General features: G+C 38.7%; 1 protein-coding gene across 1 annotated transcript in view; it reads left to right on the top strand.

Moving 5' to 3' along the window:
- RAB2A (RAB2A, member RAS oncogene family) overlaps positions 1–24,657 on the top strand; it is an 89,786-nt gene that overhangs the window by 26,182 nt on the left and 38,947 nt on the right. The window contains exons 2-4 of the mRNA XM_028108837.2: positions 6,464–6,535; positions 15,116–15,183; positions 24,344–24,426. Of these exons, the coding sequence (XP_027964638.1) occupies positions 6,464–6,535; positions 15,116–15,183; positions 24,344–24,426 (223 nt within the window). The remainder of the gene's footprint in view (positions 1–6,463; positions 6,536–15,115; positions 15,184–24,343; positions 24,427–24,657) is intronic.

Raw genomic sequence — 24,657 nt, 5'->3', positions numbered from 1 at the left:
GGGCGCCTGGGTGACTCAGTTGTTAAGCGGTTGCCTTTGGCTCAGGTCATGATCCTAGGATCCTGGGATCGAGCCCCGCATCGGGCTCCCTGCTCGACAGGAAACCTGCTTCTCCCTCTCCCACTCCCCCTCTTGTGTTCCCTCTCTAGCTGTGTGTCTCGCTGTCAAATAAATAAGTAAAATCTTTAATTAAAAAAAAAAAAAGGAATTGGCTTTGGCTCTGGTACTTTTCATATGAACCTCAGTAGAATACCAGGCACTTACACCATTGTTTCTTATGGAGAACACATTGCCTAAAAACCCATGGAGGGCTTATTAATTTGATTTTTGGTCCAAGCAAAGAGTTCCTGAATCAGAAGCTCTGGGGTGGGGCTGTAGGAATGCAGTTTAATGAGTATTACTTGTGATTGTTTGGCATTCATGTGGTACTTAGGTACTCAGTTCTCACCACAATACTGTCCTACTGAGTGGATGGCAATGTGGACCTAAAGTAAAAGAAAAAGTTAAGGTGACTTCATGGTAGGAACTCTGACAGTGGCCTTATTAAGTATATTAATTTGTATTAATCAAAGAATGAATAGCCAAAGCGATCTTGAGAAAAAACAAAGCTGGAGGCTTCACCATGCTTCCTGATTTCAAACTATATTACAAAGCCGTAGGAAATCAAAACAGTATAGTATTGGCATAAAAACACAGACAAGGGTCAATAGAATAGAGAGCCCAGATAAACCACACATATAGGTAAACTCACTCATGACAAGGAGCCAAGCATATACAATGAGGAAAGGGCAATCTCTTGAATAAATGGTGTTAGGAAAACTGGACAGCCACATACAAAAGCATGAAACTCGACCACCAACTTATATCATACACAAAAATTAACTCAAAATGGATTAAAGACCTCCTCAATGTAAGACCTGAAACCATAAAACTTACAGAAGGAAACATAGGCATTAAGCTCCTGGACATTGGTCTCGGTGATGATTTTTGAATCTGACACCAAAAGCAAAGCAATGAAAGCAAAAATAAACGAGTGGGACTACATCAAACTCAAAGGCTTCTGCATAGCAAAAAAACCACAGAGGTCAGTGGTTCATCCAAGGCCACCCAGCTAGTGCTTTTAACCACTACATAGTGCTGACAATTCATTCAGAACCTCTGAGGTTGAGACCTGATAAGGATTTGGTGATTTTTTGGGTAAAGATCAAAAACTTCTAATGGGTAGAAAGTGGGAGCTACTTTACATAGAATGGTCAGGGAAGGAAGGCATCTGCAGTGGTGAAAAACCAGCCATGGGAGTCTGTCTGCATGGAAAGAGAAGAGGATGTTTGAAGGCCTTGCAGGTTCTAGATGTAGAATGAAAACCAGTGGTAGAAGGACTGGGAGAGGCCACTTTTATGTTTGTTTTGTTTCTGTTTAATTCTGCTATTACATAAAACAAACGTGTTTTTATAAAACATGTCTTTTTGCTGGTTCCTCTCTTTCTGGGGCTTTAAATACCATCTTATGCTGACAGTTCTAATTTATATCTCCAACCTCAGTATCTTTCCTGAAGTCTAAACTCATATATTCTGTTGCCTACCCAGTTTTACCACTGTGATGTCTAATCTCTCAACTCAAAATAACTAAACTGGAATTGATAGTCCTTCCTGCTCCACTTAAAATTTTCCCCATCTTCATTGATTCTTCCATTTGATCAGGCAAAAATATTGGAGCCATTCTTAATGCAATTATCCTTCTCTCAGAGCCCATGTCCACACACTGTCAACATATTCTCTTGCCTCTGCTTTAAAATGTTTATAGAATTCAGTCACTTCAAATCCCTCCATTGCTACCACCCTTGTCCAAGACACCATTTCTTGTCTCATTGAGAAAGCCTCCTTAACCAATCTTTGCTTCTCTCATCTGCATATACTTAACAGGTCATTCTCAGTATAGCAGCCACAATGATTATTTTAGAATTAAGGTCAAATTTATTACTCTTCTGCTCAACCCCCCCCCCCAAAATCGCCCATTTTATCACAAGTAAATTTTAAAATTCCTATGGAGTCTGCAAGATCAGGCCCTATGATGCCTGCAGCCTCACCTCCTAGGGGCAGGGCTCTCCCTTGCCTTCTGAGCTGTAGCCATATTTGGCTTCATGGCAGTTTCTCCAACACATCCCACATACAGCTTTTCCTCTAGCCCTTTTTTTTTTTTTTAAGATTTTATTTATTTGAGAGAGCCCACGTGTGAGAGAGAGAGAGAGCACAAAGGGAAAGGGAGAGGCAGAGGGAGAAGCAGGCCCGATGCTGGACTCGATCCCAGGCCCTGGGATCACAACCTGAGCTGAAGGCAGACGCTTAACCGACTGAGCCCCCTTCAGCCCTTTCCTTAGCCTAAAGTGCCCTTCCCTCAGTAATGCACCTGCCTGTTTCCTCACTTCCTGGAGTCTTGACCTAAATCTCACTTTCCCAGTGAGAGGCCACCTCATTTAAATACCTTTTACCTTTTCCCCAGTATTCCAGTCCCGTCTGTTTGCTCAGCTTTTTCTCTGTACCATAACACATAACCCTCTGCACTACCACGTCTACTTCATCCATCCATCTATCCGTCCACACTCCCCACCTCCCCAGTATATACACATACATACAAACATGCACACACACATTTTAAAAAAAAAGTTTTTTCATAGTCTCTTCTCCAGAAGGGCAGACGCCTTTATCTTATTGTTTACTGATATTCCAGTTGCTTAGCCTTAGAACATAGTACATACTTAAATATTTCTAGAAAGTTTGAATTTTGGCATGCATTGGAAGTACATGTTGTGAAACTAAAAATGAATAAAATGTGCTTCTTGCTTTTAGGGAGCTTGAAGTATACATAGACATAGTAATAAGTAATAGCATTAATAGTAACAAACATTTATTGAATTCTTTATTGAATTTTATTGTGTGCCAGATACTGTTTTAAGCACCTAATGCATGAACTCATTTAATAATCCCAATAAACATCTGAGAGAGGTATTATTAGCCTACTTTTTACAGATTAGGAAAGTGAGGCCCTGAGAAGATAACTAATTTGAGGTTCTGTTGATAGTGATTGGCAAGGCTGGGGTTGGAACCCGAGGAGTGTGGTTTGGCTTTGGAGTCAGAAATGATAACCGCTATGTTATGCTGTTCTTAAGCATTAAATGTGCTGACATGTAAATTGCTTAAAACAATATCTGGCATGAGAGAAGCTTTATATAAGTTTATCTGTTGTTGGGAATCATGAATTTTAAATATTTCAAAGTTCTTGACAATACAGTTAAAATAACGTGAAAATATTCATTGGCCACTTAAACTATTCTTCATTCTGTTATCTTTTCTAAGTGTCTCCCCTCAGGAAAATCAACATATTTGACTATCATTCTCCATGAAAATGAAGGACGAATCAGTTACAAGTCCCGCAAAATATATAGGATTTCTTTAAGTATGTAAAAATGTTGGGAGTACTGCTTGAATTCCATATAATGCCATTGATGAATGGGGATCTGATATTTAGACTAATAAATAGCTGAAGAAGAGGAAAGATATGGAGGATGCTTTTAAAGAACTATCTGAATATCAAGGATTAAGAGAGGCTCTTAGGAAAATTAGTGAAAGAAACCTTGGAGATTTTTGCCAATTTTATATTATAAAAAGGACAAGTATTAAATCAAAGTTGTCCTGCAAAGGATGCAAATTACCCAAACCCTCTAACTTGAAAGATACTTTGATTACTTGAAGAAAGAATATGGAGTCTTTAAAGTGAAGAACGAAACAGCAAGCCTTTTCTATATTTAACTAGCACTTGGTCAGAATAAGTGGTATTAGTATCACTGAAGCAATACATGTTCTGTTGTGAGGTAAGAAAGATTTTTAGGCTCTTGTATTACTTAAATGATTGCCAGTCTGTTAGATGATTCTTGAGGTTTCACAATAAAATCAATAAATCACAATAAAATCTGTGATTTCTGATTAATTATAATTTTTTTCTATACCACGTGGGAAAATTTGGATGTTTAAAAATATAAATGAAGAAAAGACACAGGAATCTTAAATACATGTTACTGGGTGAAAGAAGCCAATCTGAAAAGGCTACATACACTGTTGATTCCAGCTATATGACATTCTGGAAGAGGCAAACTATGGAGACAGTAAAAAGATTAGCATTTCCCAGGGTTTGGGGGTGAGAGAGGGACTAATAAGCAGAGCATAGAGGATTTTTAAGTCAGTGAAACTATTCTGTATGATACCATAGTGGTAAATACATTATACATTTGTCAAAACCCATAGAATAGACAACACCAAGAGTGAACCCTAATGTAAACTATGGACTTTAATAGTTATGTGTCAGGGTAGGCTCATGGACTGTAGCAAGTGTGATGGCTCTGGTGTAGATAGTATTGGTGGAAAAGGCTGTGTTCCTGTGGGGCAGGAAGTATTTGGGAACTTTGTACTTTCTGCCCAGTTTTTAGTTTTAGTGAACCTAAAACTGCTCTTCAAAATAAAAAGTCTAAGAAAAAAAAGAAAGAAAAACAAAAAGTCTACTTAAAAGGGGTGGGGGGCTGCCTAGGTGGCTCAGTCAGTTAAGCGTCCAGCTCTTGATTTGGGCTTAGGTCATGATCTCAGGGTTGTGGAGCCTGCTGAAGATTCTGTCTTCCCCTCTCCTTCTGCCCCCTCCCCCTTCCAATCTGGAAAAACAACAGCAAACCCTTGGGGCACCTGACTGGCTCAGTCCTAGAGCCTGTGGCTCTTGGTCTTGGGATCGTGAGTTCAAACCCCACATTAAGGGGTAGATTGTACTTAAAAATATTTTTTTTTAATCTTAAAAAAAAACAAACCTGAAGATTCATATCTCAAATGTTCACTTACTTTGTACATTCACACTTAAAAAATGATTTCCTTTCTATCCTAGATCTGAAAGACTATTCAGAGGAGCTAGAAATCTGATAAAATGAGTTTGGCTTTACACGTTTTGTAATGTAAAAAAGAAATCATGGATAAAAGAAAAGAGAAGAAAACTAAGGTCAAATGTGTTTATTTTTAGTTAAAACATTCAGAAAACTTTGAACAAATAAAGTATTTCCCAAAGCATAACCATATACACACACATTTCTTTGATTTGTTTACTGGGCATTTTGACAATCTTTGTACCATTTGACACTAGGGCCAGTCATTCAGCAAAATCATTAATTGCCTTATCTCTGCCATAAGACAGCAAGATATTCATCATCCTTCTCTCATTGAGTTTATAATCTAGGAGACCTTGAACAGCTTAGTTTCAGTGTCACTTCTTCAAAAAGACCTCCAGCCCTTCAGTCTAAATTAATCTTGTTACTCTTCCTCATAGTCCTCTCTTCTTTCAAATGGCAGTTACTACAATTAAATTACAGTTCATATAGGTTATTTGTCATTCGTAATGTTTAATTTTTCTACCTGTACTTGACTGTAAGGAAGGTAACATTCCACATGATTGTGTCTTGGTCCCACGTGCAAAGCACAGTTAGCATTTCAGTAAAGCCTTTTGAGTGCAAGAATGAACGAAGCACAGGATGCTCTCAAGTAAGCAGAGTTGGTTTAGTGTGAAGGTAAGGGCCTGAAAATGAGTAGGAAGATGGTGTGGTATTCAGTAACCAGTTCTCAGAGGATGAGTAGGATGAATACAGAAAATTTATCTTTAATTCGGACTGTGGAAGTTATTCATGATCTTAGTGAAGTGAAATTTGGTGATAGAGTGAAGGGATGCAATTCAGATTAGAGTTGATCCTGGGGGCGCCTGGGTGGCTCAGTCGGTTAAGCGTCTGCCTTTGGCTCAGGTCATGATCCCAGGGTCCTGGGATCGAGCCCCGCGTTGGGCTCCCTGCTCGCCAGGAAGGCTGCTTCTCCCTCTCCCACTCCCCCTGCTCCTGCTCTCTCTCTCTCTCTCTCTCAGATAAATAAAATCTTAAAAAAAAAAAAACCAAAAACGGTTAGAGTTGATCCTGAAATGAATTAGCCAGAAGATAGAGCAAAGTAGATCCCACACATTTAACTGCCAATTTGTTTGGTTGGTTGGTTGTAGGAAGGTAAGATAAACTACAAAAAGAGATTACTTTGTTTTTAAATATTTTCACTACTACACAACAAAACAAAGGCATGAACCCTTAATTGCTAGAGTACTGTGGTATGGGCTACTAGGGGGACCTGCTTGGTTGTCTCCTAAGAGTTCTTGCCAGTTTTATCTTTCAGGTTAAAATGTCGAATGAGTAACGAAGGATGAAAAGGTGTTTTGGATTGGTTAACACCTTCCACCTGAATCAATCCCATAATTTCCCAGGAAATCAGAGCACCGAGAACTTCTGGTTAGATTGTTCACAGAGCACCAGAAACCCTAGCTGCCTCTTTTCTATGTGCTTTCATAAAGTGTTTCTTAATTTTTGTGAGTTTTGTCTCATAATATATATTTTTTTAACTTTCAGGTGTTGGTAAATCATGCTTATTGCTACAGTTTACAGACAAGAGGTTTCAGCCAGTGCATGACCTGACTATCGGTAAGTTTTATACAAGAGATGAGAAACATTCAGAAGTTTTGGGTAGTAGAAATGGAATGTGCTAAAGGGGGTCCATTCTATTGATGATGAATCAAAAAGAATCCATGAACTAGATTTGTTGCTGTGCAGTTTCGTCCCATCACTTTTTAAAAATATGTGAGTATGGTAAAAATATTATCCAACTTTGTAAAAGTGGTCAGAAAACAGCAGGAAGACATAAATATTTTAAGATTTTGATTGTATTTAACAGTTAAACAAATGATTGCAAAACAATATAGCATAGGGGTATGATCAGAGACTAGACCAGCTTGCCAGGATTCAAATCAAGGCTGTGCAACTAACTAGCTGGGTAAGCCACATTACCATTCCATGCCTCAGTTTCTTTTATCTGTAAAATGAGAATAATAGTGGTACCAATCTCACAAAATTATTGTGAGCAATAAATGTGAAGCATTGGAACAGTGCCTGGCAACATGGTAGTTGCTCTAGGTTTACCTATAATTACTAATTGAGAAAAACTGCCAGCAGGCATTTTTAGTGTCCTAAGTTGCAAAGAATAAATGAGACAGTTACCAGTAACTGTTAGACTGAAATCTACTTTGATTTTATAACTGATAGCTTGGTGTATCTTCTCAGCTGGTGACTGCTTATTTTCTACAGATATCTTTAAATCATCCTTAAAAGCAAGTTGATTCTCATGTCCTGTGTATTTTTAGAATATCAAATCAAGCATAGAGTTTGTTAATCAAATTATTAGATGAATTAATAATTTTCAGCCAAGCCACATGTACTTTGTGGATATATGGAAATCTTTTCCCAAGTGGCTACTATCAATGAGAATATTCAGATTCCATTTTAATTTTGCTAGTTTTAAGTATATACAGTAATGAAGGGTAAAACAGATACTATTGTTTCATGCTGGTCCTTATTTCATTTCATAGTTTAACTTCAGTGAGCTCAGTTTTGTGTAGAATCCGCTCTTTGCCCAGATGGTCTAAACCTGGGTAGCGGTCTCTTAGGCCTGACTCAGTTGGTTTTAATATAGGGAACTCACCAGAAGTGTCTCCCTTTTCGTGAAGTTTTCGTATACATTTCTAAGGTGTTAGGGCACCTTAGGAGAGGATGGGCTTAAGCCTTCTGTCAGAAATCGGCAAGGCCTGTACCTGTGGAGAGAGAGGAGGTAGACCAAAGGGGGTTGTTTGGAACTGTAACTCCCGCAGCTGTACCAGCTGGCTTCCCTCTGGGTTTGCTGGTGGGAGGCTTTGGGAGGTTGGAGGCTAAAAGCAAAGGGAAGCCAAGCGTCTTCTTTTCTCTGTCTGCCTGGATTAACTTTATGTCCTCCAAGACTCTAGCCCCAACCTCTGGTGGTGACAGGCCCACTGATGGTCTGGCTTCTAAGGTCTGCCAACCCTGGATTCTCTGTTCCCCCAGCCTTGGGATGGTAGCACTTTCCTGCTGGTGTTAATCTCTCGGCTTCTCCACCATCCCTTCTTTGAGCTTCTTAGCTCTTTCTTTCCTGTAACTAACTCCCTACATTAAATTCCCCCGTCTGTTTTAAATATTTAAATATGGTTTCTGTTTTTCTGGTTGGACCCTGACTGCTATACCTTATGACACCCATCATGGCAATTTATTTTTCAGGTTAGTGGCATGTATTTGTTTTAAAGGAACATTGGAATGTTTGCTGAAAATAGGCATAAGACATTATCTTGATTCTGCTGCATACTTTCCTTTTGTCTGATGAATAGAAGAAGGTGAAAAAGCTAAGGTCGGGTCATGACTAAGAATTATTAAACAGGGGAGCAGAGAAAGTAAAAGACAAGGATGAGTCTGTGAAATACCCCTTACCTTTGACTGTTGTCTCGGTGAGAATTGTTAACGTAGGAATCAAAGAAGCAGTTTACAAATAGCATCCTGGATCCAGTTACACTGAAGGTCTAGACTAGAGCCTTGCTACTCAGAAAGTGTGTTCAAGCACTATTGCACTGATCAGCGGCATCAGTATTCTGTGGGAGCTTGTTAAAGAGTCTACGGAGTCAGATATTGCATTTGAGCAGGATCTCTGATTCATATGAAAAGTTTGAGAAGCACTGGAGCAGTGGCTTTTAAATATTGATTACCCAGCTAGGAATTGGTTTTATATTGTTGACTTATGCATACATGTGAGTGCACCCTCCCATGCCCCCCCACACACATCCTGGCCTCTCAGTTGCTTTACTTCCTCTCCTCCTGTGATCTTGCTTCCCCTCTGCCTCAGCTACTCACTCCCTTAGTCACGCCCAGGACCTGTTCATTACCAGTATCTGGAAGCACTCCAGAATCTCAGTTTCATGCATCTGGCCTTTTGACTGTTCTCCCATCCTTCCAACTCACACCCTCTGGTTGCTAACACTAACGATTTATTTGGGCCATCAATCCTAGGATCCATTGATCCTACTGTCTTTCTACTCTCACCGCTCTGGTGGTCCTGCTTCCCTCCTTACCCAGCTTTGATTCTAGCCACTGTAATCAAGTCATTCTAATCACTCCTGCATGTACCCTCAATCCCCTGCCCCCTCCTTTGCTTCATTACATTCTTGTGGCTAACCCATAGGTAAAATCTGACTACCCACTCCATCCTGCTTCGAGAAAAACACAGAGCCATGCTAACTAATGTCCTGTTAATTTCTTAGACGCTGACTTCCAACAGCTTGACAATTACACTTTATTTCCAGTCCATTCATTTTCCACTGTCCTGTACAACTGTGTTAGACCTTCTTGCTCTTGAAGCGTGCAGCACCTTTCTTTCTCTCATATAATAACTTTGGTCTCTATTTCAGAAAATAGAGGCAAGCAGAGGAGCATTTTCACAGGTCTCCATCACCACGTAGACCTGCCTACCTGTGTTGAGCCCATAAACGCCACCTTTTCCTTGCTACCTGGATGAACTAGGAGTTGCTAGCCGAGGCCTGCTCAAGAACACTGCTTCAGCAGTTCTTTTTTCTCCTAGGTGTCATTCATTTTTCCTTTTTTGATTGTCATTTTTCATGACTTATCTTTTCCAGCTTTCAGTCCTTTTGTTCCCTTTCAGCAAAAGTCCTTAGAAAGAATTGTTTGTATTTTCTATCTCTCGTTTTTCTCCTCCGCTCATTCTTTTTTGAATTCACTCCAACTAGGCTCTCTCCTCCCCATGTGTACATATCCAACTGCTGCCTCAACATTCTCCTTTCTCTTAGATGATCACTTAACGTGATCCAAATAGCTCCTGATTTTTTTCCTGCTACCTCTTCGCAAGTGTACCTGTATGCACACACACACCCTCATATCCATCCTCTCGCCTAGATTTGTTTTTCTCCTTAACTTTTTACATAAGTGATTATAAGTGTATATTGTCTCCCTCCAGTATAAAAGTGAAGTTCATGATAGCAGAGTTATCTGTTTTGTTCATTGCTGTATCTCCAGGGCCTGGTACATACAAAGACTCTATAAATGTTTTCTAAATTTAGAATATACTCTCTGTCTGGGTAGAAAGCTGCATAAAGTAACATTTAAATACATTACAGTTCTTGATGGGTGCATTTGTTTAATGGTGTTTAATTACATTGTATAGAGATAATTCTAGTTACAGCCCACTAATTCCCACTACATTTATTTGACTACCTACTAATGGACAGTTTGACAAACACTGATCTAGAGGCCAGGCCATTTATATGTTGATGCCATCTTCCTGCCTATCTCCCCCACGTCCTTAAACTAGGCATCCTATAAGAAATGACTGAGAGTAGTCATTGTGGGGAAAGGTGGTAGAATCAAAGCATTATTTCTGGTATCTGGCTTCCCACAAATCAGTTAAAAACACCTCATTTATTTGGGATTCAATTTTCTCAGATAACTCTAGTTACCTAAAATAACATTGCCAAGAACTAGGAAGGTAGCTTAGAGGACCTGTGAACATCTAATTTAGATCTCACAAAGTCTATGTTACCTGAATAATAAAATGTAAATGTATTTTCTTGACAGGGTGTGGTTATTATGAAAACATTATTAAAAATCCAGAGAAAGTTAAATTCCCCGTATGACTTGCCTTTGGCCCTCCAGGATCCACTGGTGTGTATGTCGCCTTCTAGAATTTTAAAATGTATTCATAAACAAACACACAAAGCTGTTCTGGGTGCACTCCCTCCACCGGAGTACTGAAAAAAGTACCTGTTTCTGTTTGTCCTTGCCCTTCGCTGCTGCTTCTGTGTTATTACTCTGTAAAATGGAGAGAGAAAAGTGTTTTTTTTTACTTTCCAGTTCCTGAAATTTTAGTGAGGCTGAGCATTTTTTATATGTTTAAGAACTACTTCTTTGTCTTTTCTCTTTGAATTGCCTGTTTTTATCTTTGCCCCTTCTAGTACTAGTTTTTCATTTTGTTAGATCCTTTAATGTTTTTCTTTATATCTTTCAGGTCTTATTAAGGAAGGCTCCCCAATACAAAACTTGTATAATATTCTCTTAATTATTCTTCGAATACTATAAATTTGTACCTATCTGGTATATGGCCATGTATATGATTTTCTTTAATCCATGTATAACATGTGGCCCCATACCATTAATTAAATAAGCCATCTTTCTTTCCTGTTTGAACTATTACCTCTATCCTGTGCTAAATCTCCATATGTAAGCAAGCTTGTTAGGGTGCTCTCAAATCTATTCCATTTATGTTTAGGGGTTTTTCTTTTTGTTTTGGGTTTTTTTTTTCCCCTCTATTTCATGAGAAAATATCACAGTGATATTTATAGTAACTGCAGTATACTTAATTTGTGATGGGCATTTTTCCTTTTCTAAGTTCTCTTGATCATTCTTGTGAATTTGTTCTTCCAAATGAAATTTAGTCTCAGTTTGCCAAATTGCAAAATTTCTAGTGAGGCTTTTAAAGGTTGAGAAGAATTTTATTTATGGATTAATTTGGAGACAGTTTACGTTTTTTAGTATATTAAGATCACCTGTTTATATACACATGTGTTTTCATTTCTTCCAACTTTTTTAATGCCCTTTGGTAAAGTTTTATAATTTTCTTCATACAGGCCTTGTGCTTTTTTTAAGTTTATTTTGGTATTTTATAGATTTCGTTACTATTGTGGATAGAGGTTTTTTTTCCACCATTATTTTTGTTTACTTAGTTTGCATGCTCTGGGTAGCCTGGTCATATCTGTAAGTCATAATTTTTTCTTTAGCTAACATTTGCACCTTTTAGTTTTGTTCTTGTAATTTGTGACCAAAACCTCTAGAATAATTTATAAGTTGAGGGCATTATAATCATTTTCTCTGTAATTTGAATTCCTCTAGTGGATTACCTTTAAGTATGGCATGTGCTGTTCATTTTTCATAGAAAATTAGGGGAATTACTCTTTAATATCTCATTTTCCTCTTGTTTCCAGAATTAGGGGAATAAAGCCTTCTTCCCACAAGTCCCTGTTTTGAACCCCTGTAACGTCTAGGTCCTGGAACAAGTCCGTATGTTCTCTTGCTGGTCTACCTCTGCTCTCTGCTTTGGCAGCCCCACAATCATCTGGCTCCAATAGGTGGCTCTTTCTCAAACAGGCTGTCATCATTAGTTTATGTGAGTGGTGGTTTAGAAATTTTGGTGTACAGTATGGAATAATAATAATAGCTTACACATATTGAGTGTTTACTGTATGCCAAACACTGTTGTGTTTTTGTGTGTAATAACCATTTTAATCTTGAAAAAAATCTTCGGAGATGGGTATCATTAATACCATTTTACAGATAAGAAAACTGTGACACAGAAGAGATTTAACAATTTGCCCAAGGTCCCACAGTTAGTAGGTATCGATCATTGAATGCTCAATAAATGGTTACTCTGCAAGGTTTCAAATTCTTACCATGTAAGGATGATAATCTAGAGAGAGGTAAAAAAATATATGTATTTACATTCAGAGTATTTTGTTCTGGAAGGTTGCAAGTGAATAACATATCTGAAAAAATCAGAATCGCTCCCTAACAATGTCAGGTAAATGAGGCCTTCTTGCATTTGGCTCCACAGACAATTTCTCTGGCAGCCAAATTGGCTGTTAATTGAAAATGTATCTGGGAAGAGAGCCTCAAGGGCATAGAGGATGATGGTTTATCCCTTGAGAAAAAGATAGGGAAAATGGGATTCTCAAGCATATGTATATACTTAAGGAAAAAGATTAAAAAATTTTAATAATGCAGAAGAGAAATAAGATTTTCAGTTTTTTGTGTGTTACCAAGTCTTACAGGACATTTAGGTTTCAGTATTTTCTTTTGGCACATAGACTACAAAGGTAAAACCCGCATTGAGCCCAGTTAAAGTAGGTAAATGAGAAAGAGTTACGGTTCTGAAGTTGAAATCAGATTCGGTTTTTGTTTTGTTTCAAACAACCTTTATTACTTTGAATAAAGAGATAAATGTCCCAAAATGCAATTGTGGCTAAGCTAAGCAAAAGGGGATATATATTAGAATACCTGGAGTTTTATATAGAACCTACAGAAGAGAGAAGCCTTGGACTTGGGAGTGGGCAGGAATGAAGCATGTGAGGGGCCAGGAAGCAGGAGCTTTTCTGTGCCTTTCATCTGCTAGGACAGAATGCATGCCGGTCACTTGTCATATCTGCATCCCTGTGCTCAAGATGTCAGTTCCCGAGAAGGAGCATCTGCTTGCCCTTGCTTGCATTGCCTGTCCAACCTTGGTATCAGTCCAAGGGTCTATTTCTAGTTTTTAGTTGTTTTTTGTTGTTGTTGTTGTTGTTTGTCAAATTTGACATTGTGCATTGGGTTGAAGAAATCCTTAATCCCGGTGAACAATGCATTTTCGGATTATGGTTAAAAGCTCGCCTATGACAATGAAAGGAAAAACAGGATTTCTCTCTCGTTTGTGGCCAGAAACAATAGAGTCATGAAAAGGCTCCCACTTAGTTAAATGTCTAGCTATGTAGAATTTTGTATATTAGTACATTCCTTTTAAATACTGACACCTCAAAGAACATTTGTATAATATTTAGCCAGTGGTTTCTCCCCTCAGCTACTCTCATTTTCATGTCATTAATGGTAAGCTGATGGGTGGTTGTTTTGTGTGTCTCCCACCCTGCGGCACAGAATACATGTGAATATATGTATGTGTATATTTACATGTATTTGTAATGAATATATAGTTAGGTAGATATAAAAAATGGTTTTATATTGCATAATTTTGGAATTTTGCATTTTTCATTCTAGTACATCATGACTCCTGGGCCTCTCTACTTTTTCTTTATTTCTGAGGCTGAGAAACATACCATTCGTTTTTTGGTATTGACTATGTCCCTAGGATGGAATCAGTATTAAAATGTAGACTAAAACCTTCAAGTTACATATCATGAAAGGACAAATTCCCTGCCTGTCCCATCCTCCTGATCATGGTTGGGGGAATTACAGGAGTTGCTGAAATGGAATTCTGACACTGGGCAGTATGCCCTTCCCTGGGCAACTAGAAGCTGTTTTTCTGCCAGGATGACATCTGGTTTCTGAGGACCATGTGTGTCTTCCCTTCACCCTGACTCTGATCTAAATACTGATAGAGCACACTTGAAGCAGTAATGACTTGGTGTAATATAAGTGATAGACTTCTTTCAGAATCTCCTTCACAGCTGTGTGCTGTTCTGAAATTATCCTCTTCGCCTCCTCCTGTTTTGATGATTGCCTGAGTGCTTTCAAAAAAAGATGATAAATGAAGGAAAAAAGCCTAAGTAGTTAACTTATAAGTGTAAAGTATGTACTCCCTTTGACCTACAATTGTTTCTTGTAATTTGCCTAAAATCATAATCATTGGCTGAAAAAAGTATGCAGAAAGTTCATTTCCATTTTAACTACGTAGTGAAAATTTGGGAATGACCTGAATTTGTAGCAATAGAGTACCAACTCAGTAAAGTTGGCTTATTATGCAGCCATCAAAGATAATGGCATAGTTTTATATATTTATTGATGTGTAATGAGATTTGTGATATGGAATAATGTTTATGTTATTGACTGAAAAGCAAGTTGCAGAACAGCATTTATATGCTCCCATTTATATAAATGTACACTTCTGTGTGTATACACAGAATATGCTACCTATGGAGCAATGTTTGGAAGTATGTTTAAACAGTGGTTATCTCCACTGGGTAGATTTGGAGATTTCTTTTCTGGTTGATAACCCACACTGGGAACCAAAACTGGTATTGAAGTGCATTTATCCCTTTCAGTGATTTTTATACCACATTAATAGTTTTTAAGAAATTTTAGTGTTTGTCACTAATAATTATGGTTCTTGAATCTCATTTCTAGTTGTTTTTATATTATTGAGCCTGTGAAACAGGAAGACCACAGTTTGTTTTCTAACTGTACTAGACTTGAATATAATTGTGTCTTTACCTTACGCTTTTTAGCACCTCTGCCTTAGATTATGTTTTCTAAGGGTAGGAGCGATATATTGTTAAAGTTCATCTATGTATCACCTGGCATAGTATGTCCTGGGAATAGACATTCTTTTTTAAAAATCCTTAAATGTGAAATATAGTCCCTCTAGTTTGTGTAACAAATCATTTTTTGTCTGTTCAGGTGTAGAGTTTGGTGCTCGAATGATAACTATTGATGGGAAACAGATAAAACTTCAGATATGGGATACGGTAAGTATAGTAAATACATTGTATGCCCTCAATAAAGTTGTTTTGTGAAAGTACAGTATATGTTTTGTTTTAATGTCATTTTATGCCTGTTATGGTTTGTTGGATACCAACACCCCTACAGTCATAAGATGAAATGTGGTGCCAGAAAAGATAAGGTTTTCTTATGCAGCGTTTTTCAACAGGTGTACCGCAGATGTTGGGTGGTAGTGAACATATCTGAACAAATGCCCAGGCTACGTGCTCTAAGTGGAAATGCTCTAGAAACTATGTTTTTAAGAAAATAAAGCAGCAGCATATTTAAAGTACACGTATGAGATAAAATAACGAATGTAAACCCTGTAGAGTCGCTTGATCTGACAGTTTGTTAATATTAAACGTTTGATTTAAAAATAAAAGTTTGAGAGGCGCCTGGGTGGCTCAGTTGGTTAAGTGTCTGCCTTCGGCTTAGGTCATGATCCCGGGATCCTGGGATTGAGTCCCACATCGGGCTCTCAGCTCAGTCAGGAGCCTGCTTCTTCTCTCCCTCTGCCTGCTGCCTGCCTACTGCTCCCCCTGCCTGTGCACACGTGTGCTCACACACACTCTCTCTCTCTCTCTCTCTCTCTCTCTCTCTCTCTCTCTCTCTCTCTGTGTCAAAGAAAATTTTTTTTAAAAAATTAAAAATAAAAAAAGTTTGATTTAGTCCCAACCGCTTGAAGCCACCTTGCTTCTCTCACAGTCACTGAGTGCCTGTTCCATTCCATGCCATGCTGTATGGCTTTTTTTTTTTTTTTTTTTTTGGATAGAGAGAGCACAAGCCACGGGGCAGTAGGAGAGGGAGAGGCAGGCTCCCTGCTGAGCAGGGAGCCTGATGCGGGGCTCAGTCTGGGATCCCAGGATCAGAACCTGAGCCAAAGGCAGCCGCTTAACTGAGCCACCCAGGTGCTCCCATGCACTATGGCTTCTGATAACAGTTTGTCATCTGAACCACAGAACAGGATTTGAGTGACTGTTTTCTCTATTCTCCCAACTTAAATGCATAAAAGAGAAGTTACTTTATTACATACAATGGATGCCTTAAGGTAGTGGTTCTCAAACTTTTTGTTCTCAGAATCCCTTTCTTTATGCTTTTCAAAATTGAGGACCCCAAAGGGCCTTTGCTTATGTGCCTTATAGCTATCGGTATTTACCATAGTAGAAATCAAAATTGAGAAACTTTTTTTTTTAGAGAGGGATAGGGAGAAAGGCTAGAGGAGGAGGGAGAGAGAATCTCAAGCAGCCTCCCTGCCCAGTGCAGACATTTAAAAATAACCATAATGAAGCGTCTGGGTGGCTCAGTCAGTTAAGCATCTGCCTTCAGCTCCGATCATGACCCCAGGGTTCTGGCATCGAGTCCCTCGTCGGGCTCCCTGCTCAGCGGGGAATCTGCTGCCCCCCTCTCACTCTGCCCCTCCCCCCCTTGCCGTGCACACTCATGCTCGTTCTCTCTCTCTCAAATAAATAAAATCTTTTAAAAAATAAGCGTAATAAACTCATATGTTAGGATAAGCAAAGCAGTTTTTATGGGAATTGACTGTTTTTCCAAAACAAAAAATTGACTGTTTTTCGAAAACAAAACTTTATTTTTCTAGTGAGAAGTGTTGTTTTGTTACATTTTGAAAAATCTCTTCACTGTCTACCTAATAGAAAACAGCTTGGATTCTCATGTCTGCTTCTTCCTTGAGTCTTAGGTGTGTTTAGTTGGAGTGCAGAAGAAAATACACCCTCACACAAATAGGTAGTTGGGAAACAGAGGACCTCGTGGACCCTTAAAGAGTTGGGGACTCCGAGGGGTCCTGGGATCACACTTTAAGAACCACTGCTGTAGGGCAATTAAGACTTAATTCTTCACGGATCCCCAGTTGAGAAAAATCAAAAAGGGTCACCTGTTAGGACAAAGAGCATATTCTCTAAACTAGTAAGTGAAATATAAAATATGGGAATTTTGGGGCGCCTGGGTGCCTTCGGCTCAGGTCATGATCCCAAAGTCCTGGGATCGAGCCCCACATCAGTCTCCCTGCTCGGCCAGGAGCCTGCTTCTCCCTCTCCCTCTGCCCCCACCCCTTGTGATCTCTCTCTCTCTCTCTCTGTCAAAGAAATAAATAAAATCTAAAAAATAAATAAATTTTTAAAAATATGGGGAATTTTATCATTATATACCCCTGTTTTTTTGGTTTGTTTGTTTTGTTTTCTCTTGTCACTCAGTCTTGGTTTCTTAGCTGTCACCTATAATAATTACTGAAGGAAGCAACCTTGGAGAATATTCAGTCTCACAGACTTGATTCTCAAGAAGACCAAGAAAGTTGCTGCAGGCTGTCGTGTGATTGAGGTTTCCTTACACTTTCTACGTATCACATAATCGTCCCTGAAATGGAAAACCCTACATCTCTATCTTGCTCTGTGCCAGAGTTATACATTGGACTCTAGGTTCTTGTGGTTTCTTACCTCTTCTTTTTAAGTGGAAATTTATGCTTTTATGGTGTCTTAGGGTCCCCCCTGACCCTGAGCCTGTAGTGTCTCATAACCTTTTTGATTTATATTCTCTCAGGCAACATGATTTCAGAACTGCATGGAAAAGAGAAAAATGAAATATGCAAAGTCCATTCCTTCCTAGAGATTTAAAATTAATGCTCTCCAGCCAAAAGGAAGTATTTTCTACTTCTATATTAAAAGAGTTTACTCTTCTTTTTCAGAACTGATTGTTTGGCATAAGCTAGGTTGCTTTTTTACCTAATAAACCAGCCAGCACAGTGTAGTGTGAACCAGACTACTTGCTATTCTATAATAAACACGGTTTTCATACCTTGTACTGTGCATGAATACTGCTTTGCTCAAAGTATTTTACTCCCTTTTTCCATTTAAGACTAGCTCAGATGTCAACTGTTGTGGAGCCTTTCTGACACCCATGGGTTAGCTGAGTCTCCCCATAGTATTTTATGCATATTTTTGTTGGAGCTCTGACCTTGCTGTTACTACAGTTGTTTGTTTACCCTCCTCAGAATAAGCGTGTACTCAGCTTTGTCTTACATTCATAGATTGTTGACTGATAAAATGTTTGGTAGATTTTATTGAATGAATGAGTAAAAGCATCTCATTCTAAGCAGCTGGTAGGATCATTGGATATGTTCAAGAGACATCATTACTGGGGCGCCTGGGTGGCTCAGTCGTTGAGTGTCTGCCTTCGGCTCAGGTCATGATCCCAGGGTCCTGGGTCGAGTCCTGCAGAGTCCTGCATCGGGCTCCTTACTCAGCAGGGAGCCTGCTTCTCCCTCCTCCCACCCCCCTGCTTATGTTCCTTCTCTCACTGTGTCTCTCTCTGTCAAATAAATAAATAAAAATCTTTTTAAAAAAAAAGATACATCATTACTAAAGTACATAGTTCCAGAGGGAAGATTGATATTGTAATGAAAAGTATGTGACATTAGAGGCACAAACCACTTCATTGTAGTTTATTCTAGTGTATTCATTCTTCTATCCTTAAGGTGTTCTCTTAATCCCCTGCCCTCCAATTTTTGAAACTTGAACAAGTCATTCATTCCCCCAGTTGTTTCTTTTATAGATTAACTAGTCCTGCCTTTTTTATGAGTTGATTATTTTATACTGTAGTGATCTTTCAGAAGAAATCTGTAGTAATTACTTATTTCGGACCAGTATGAAAGGGAAATAGAGAAGAAAAAAAAACCTTGTTCACACTTCCTCTGTAAAGGCAGAGGAAGTCTTTTCTCCTCTGTATCTAAAAGAGACTAGTACCTTTGAAGACATCATGACTCCCAAAAAAGAAGTCTGGGGCTTTCACATGGAGGGTGCTAGGAACACAATAGCCTGTTTCAGATTTTAAAGAATGTTCAAACAACTCTGTTTACTTACTCTTGAAAGTTGCTTCTTGAGTCTCTGCCTTAGAGGTTTGCCTCTTATTGTCCTTGGTTTTCTTCTTACTTTCACCTAACTTCCAAAACTCTTTAATAGACAATTATCTGACACATTAAGGTTGGTTCCACACTTAGTTTTATATCTGAATGGAACACGGTTTCCCATATCATCAAATGTCTATACATTTGGATAGGTAACTACATTTTTAGTAGCAAGGATCATGTCTTTTTCTGGCCCAGGACATTTACAAAACCATCCTAGGATCCTTCCGACAAAAATTTGCCAAATATTATTGTTTCATCAGCCTTAAAGAAATGATTTTTTCCCCCAGTGACTAAGTCCCAGTATCTTGGGATGTTTGTCATCCACTGTATATCCATTTCCATTCACAAAAAGTAAAAAGTTTTCCTTGCAAAATTGCCACATCCACCATCCAGCATCTTTGCTTTGCTTTGAAAATAGTAAGTATAGTTGCCAGCAGATCCTCCCCAGAGGCCTTGCTGCAGGCAGTGGTAACAGTTTATCAGTGCCTCCCATAAAGCACTTTCCTTTGGCCCTGTGTAACTTTTTTTCTTTGGTCAAAAGTCAAATGTGTGATATTCTTAGTCTCTGTCAGGGTGAGTCAAAGAAGAAAACAAGTTGCACCCAGTTCTTACTCTTTGACTGATGGAACGAGGGCCTAAGAAGTCCATTCTCACTCTTAGACCCTCATCCAGCCTTTACCCGCCTTTTTTTATTCTTACTCCTCTTTTTGTTTTTTGTCAGATTTTCAGTTGCCTTCCTAGTATATCCAAATAAATTTTATTCTCTCCCCCCAGATTTGTAGTATGGATGTTTTAAGTCCATGTTTCTGCTCAACTTCCCTCAAAAGATTTTAGATTTACCAATATTTTCCCCCTCAAATGGGACATTGGAACTGTATAAAAATACTTGTGTGCAACCTGTATGCTGAAAGTACCTTCTCAGCAAATCACAGGCATTTTTTTGGTCCTTTGTAAAATGTATCCATTTATACCCAACTTCTTACCCCCAAACAATGAGTGTTTTTTTATATCAGTGAGGTGCCAAGGATGGCTGACCAGAATTCAGTGCGACCAGGGAAAGGGCCTTGGGACCAAGCACCAGGACCCAGTTCCACCTTTGCCACTCCTCCCCACTCCCAGCCCCACAAGCCCAGGAGTGGAGAGGCTTTCGCCTCCTGCGGCAGCTATTCATCAGCCTTCTCTTGAACAACTACAGGGACGGGAAACTATCTTAAGACATTTCATTCTACACTAATGTTTACTTCCCACCTGTAGTCTCCAGTTTCTTATACGGCAGTGTTAAAAGAATCTGAAATCCTCTCTTTTTCAAAGTAAATATGCTTAATTTTTTAAAGAATTTAACATCGCTGTTCTTTCTAGATATTTACAATCCTGTTTCTCTTCTCAGGATGATACATTTTTGTTTCTGCAGGAGACTCCCTTAGAAAGCCTAGACTTAAATAGTCCAGGTTGACTTTTTATCTTGCTGTGGACCCAGGCAGCCTAAAACTCACTTTGACTTTTACTAATGTTATTGTCATCCAAAACAGAAGTCTTGTTCATGTGTGTTCATTTCAAAATCTTTTTTCCTGAATGATAGCAGTTCCTTGATTACAGGTCTAGATTTTTAAGTTGAATCTTTAGTAAAAAGTACCCGAGATTTTATTCTTGGGCACTGGACAACTTGTTTGGCTACTTAGAAATCCTTTTCTTTTTTTTGGTTCTTGGCTGGGTTCTTTGTAGCTGGAATTGTTAGATAAATCATTAACAATGAAAGTAGAGGTATTATGTAATACTGATTCTCACAAACCTCGATTTTCTAACTTTATTGGCCCTTTGGGATCGGTCAAGAAAACATAATGTGAGTGCCTACTGTATATACTTCAGTATTCTGAGTTAGGCTCCCCTCAGAGAGAACTAAAGAGGAAAGAAGACCAGCATTTGAGCAGTGTGTTACCTTTTATATAATCAACAGTACTAGAACCAAATGATCACATGGAAGTGCTCTTAGGTATGTGAGAAGAAATGGGTAACTACGGGCTGTAGTAGACAAGCTTCCTAGCTTTGTGAGAGAATCAGGGAGTTTGAACAGGTCCTCAAGGAGAAGGGAAATTGGGTAGGTGGAGGAAAATAGTTTTTCAGGCAGAGTTACACAAGCCCAAAAGCAGGAATATTCAGAATATGAGCAGGATATCAGGAAAACAGACTGGCTTTATGAACAAGACTTTTATTGAAGAAGAAGATAAAGTTCTAGAGAAACAAATAGCAGATTCCCAAGAGCTTAAGACTTAAAGCTAGGGTATTTAGAAATATTTGAGCAGTAGCTTACTGTTGTGTAAAGTTATATGTTACGGAGGTAACAGGAGAAGAGGAGGAGTTAAATTTCCAGCCAGGCTACCACAAATAACTGTTGGCAACAGAAAGACTCAGGCAAATGGGGAAGTGAAGTTGGGGGATCTTTATCTGGCAGTTGGAAATCACTTTTAAAGGTATGGGCTGGGGTGCCTGGCTGGCTTAGTCAGTAGAGCATGCTACTCTTGATCTTGGGGCCATGAGTTCGAGTCCCATGTTAGGTTGACTTAACTGGGCAAGATTTGTTTCAAGGCTATCAATACCATTAACAGAGAGACTAGGCCAATGTGTGGGGTGTCTTCCTTACCAGGCAGGCCTCAAGAATTCAGAAACTATTCTGAATACTGATCTTTGCTTATTTTAAAGTAAACATAGATTTTAAGATGCACAGTTATGTTCATAGACCTTACTTGGAATGTTTGATTTTTGTTTGCTCGAGTTTTTGCTTAATTTGTAATGGTAGGCAAAACCAGATTGGATTCAGTATAAAGTGATCCATTATATGCAGTATTTTCATATTATAACATGTTCTTGGTAAAACAATACAGGAAGAATGAGAATGGTGTATAGACATGTGCTGTTCTCCTTTTTAAAAATCTGTTTTCCCGGGACACCTGGGTGGCTCAGTCGGTTAAGCATCTGCCTTCAGCTCAGGTCGTGATCCCAGGGTCCTGGGATCGAGTTCCGCATTGGGCTCCTTGCTCAGCGGAGAGCCCGCTTCTCCCTCTGCTTGCTGCTCCCCCTGCTTGTGCGCGCTCCCTCTCTCTCTGACAAATAAATAAAATATTAAAAAGAAATAATAAAAATGTTTTCCCTTCTACTACTTTTTTTATCTGAGCTATAAACACAAGTTTTAAATCTTATAGTAGTGTTCCTCTTGACAGTGTATTCATTTTAACTCATCTCACAGAATGTCCCTGCAAGATTGTTTTATTTTATTTTATTTTATTTTTAAAGATTTTATTTATTTTTGACAGAGAGCACAAGCAGGGGGAACAGCAGAGGGCAAGGGAGAAGCAGACTCCATGCTGAGCAGGGAGCCCGATGTGGGGCTTGATCCCAGGACCCCGGAATCATGACCTGAGCCGAAGGCAGACGCTTAACCATCTGAGCCACCCAGGCGCCCCTGCAAGATTGTTTTAAAGGACTTTTGCCTTTTCTCAATATTTAGAGCTTCAAACCTGATCACTAACTAAAGAAAAAATTACCTTTTTTGTATTACCAAGACTCTTTAGTTGGCATATGTAATTCCCAGTGAGATAAATCTCCTAAAAATGTAGTCCTTAGTTTTCCCGTGCTAAGCAGTTAAAAAAAGAAATTCCCATAATGCTTATATTTTGAACTTGGATTCATTAAAAGAACTTTTTTGGAAAGATTACATCTCAATAAATTATACAAAAATAATTTTAATGAAATTTCGTGCTTCCAACTAGTATCATCTAATGTTTTAACCTCAAACTATGAAATGAGTTGGTTATTTGTACAGTTATTTTGTGTGATGGCTTTCTCAGTTTTCAGTTTAGTATAAGACATTATTCGAAGTGCCAGAATTGCTTGCAAGTTACCAAGAGAGGGCCTAATCTTTAGTTTCCACTTAAGAGAAGTTATTTTTACTGTATCTTAGCATGTTAGTTTTTACTGATGTCCACTTATTTAGGTGGGATGGAGTAATGACCATTTTGTGCACTTGATTAAGACATTAGGATTCATTCTTTCATTGGAAAGGCTTTCTGTGCATGCCTGCTGTGTGCCTCCCCCAGTGCTAGGCACTGGGTGGGGGGAGCATGGGAGGGAGGGGGTATGTTGCGAGGGCCAAGAAGAACAAGGAATTACAGTGTGGAGTGTTAGAACAAGGCAGAACTTGAACTGTCTGTGTGAATTCTGAGGGGTGGAAGGGCTTAGTAGTTACACTGAAAGATCAAAACTCAGCATCCAAACATGAATATTTTCCGGGTTAGTGGATTTGAATGCAAAAATTGTGAAAACTGGCTTTGTGTTTACTTAATTTACATATTTTTTTCTCAAAAGTAGAAAAGTGATTAAAAACGCAAAAGTATTTTTGATAAGAGCCGTCTCAATTTTAAACTCAGAGGCAGTATGGATATTCCTCACCAGCCTTCTTAAAAACCAGAACATTAGTGCCACCAGTAAAAGAGAGAAATTAACTAATTTTGCATGATCTCGGAAGTCTGTTTTCACAAGTGGATATAAAGATGACTTCTACATCCTGTTGCCTTTTGACAAGCATTATATATCACATACAGAGGAAATTGATTACGTGTGGAGAAAGAAATACATAAATTAAATTCAGAACCATTTTCTGTTTTTCATAATAAAATGATTGCTCAAAGAATTCCATCTGATGACTGTTGAAAGCTCACTGCAGTTTATGATATAACTGATAAAATCTGCATCCTTGGCCTTCCAACAACCTTTACACCAGCAGATGGTGGGCGTAAAGATGTCATTCATCATTTATTTACAATGGACTTTATTTATTCTAGTGTCAACAGCTGCCCCAGGGAGTGGGTTATTGAATTCAAATGTGAGGCTCTGGGTTATTTGCTTCCTTTCAAATTTGTCTTCAGAGCTTAGTTGCTAGGAGTCCATTCTGTGTCCTAATAATGATTCATGTATTGTGAAGCCATTCAGTAAATTGGGTTGTCAGGGATTGCCAAAAAAGGTTTAGAGGTCTTGTTGGGGGGGTGGGGGGTGCATGTGCGTCTGGTTGACTTTGAGCAATAGTGGTATTTTGTGACTCTTTCCAGAGACTGGTGAAGTTTTCTTTTCCTTTACACGCTCATTCCCTACCTGCCCATATTCTATATATGAATAAAAAGAAAATGTAGACGACAGTTTTTATTAAAGAAAACTCTCAACCTTTTCTTTCCTCACAGGCAGGGCAAGAGTCCTTTCGTTCCATCACGAGGTCATATTACAGAGGTGCAGCAGGGGCTTTACTAGTGTATGATATTACAAGGTGAGAACTTGGAAATGTATCTGTTCATTTGGTCAGTGCAGAGACTTTCTTTAAATAAACATGACTGCCAGTTATAAAAGTATGGTTTTGCCTTTATTCCCTGGCTATCTGACTTTAAAACTTGTGTGTCTTTAAATAAATTTAAATTTACTACAGAGATCTGCAACGAAATTGTTTTCTTATATAAATAAGCACCCCCAAGTTAATCAATTTGGTAATATTGTTTATACA

This window comes from Eumetopias jubatus, unplaced genomic scaffold (genome assembly GCF_037043125.1).
Source record: "Eumetopias jubatus isolate StellerSeaLion01/CBP00866 unplaced genomic scaffold, mEumJub1_p1.0 scaffold_4, whole genome shotgun sequence".
In the NCBI taxonomy this organism is placed as follows: Eukaryota; Metazoa; Chordata; class Mammalia; order Carnivora; family Otariidae; genus Eumetopias; species Eumetopias jubatus.
Note: the sequence above shows the minus strand (reverse complement) of the source record. Positions and strands in the feature narration are given on the sequence as shown.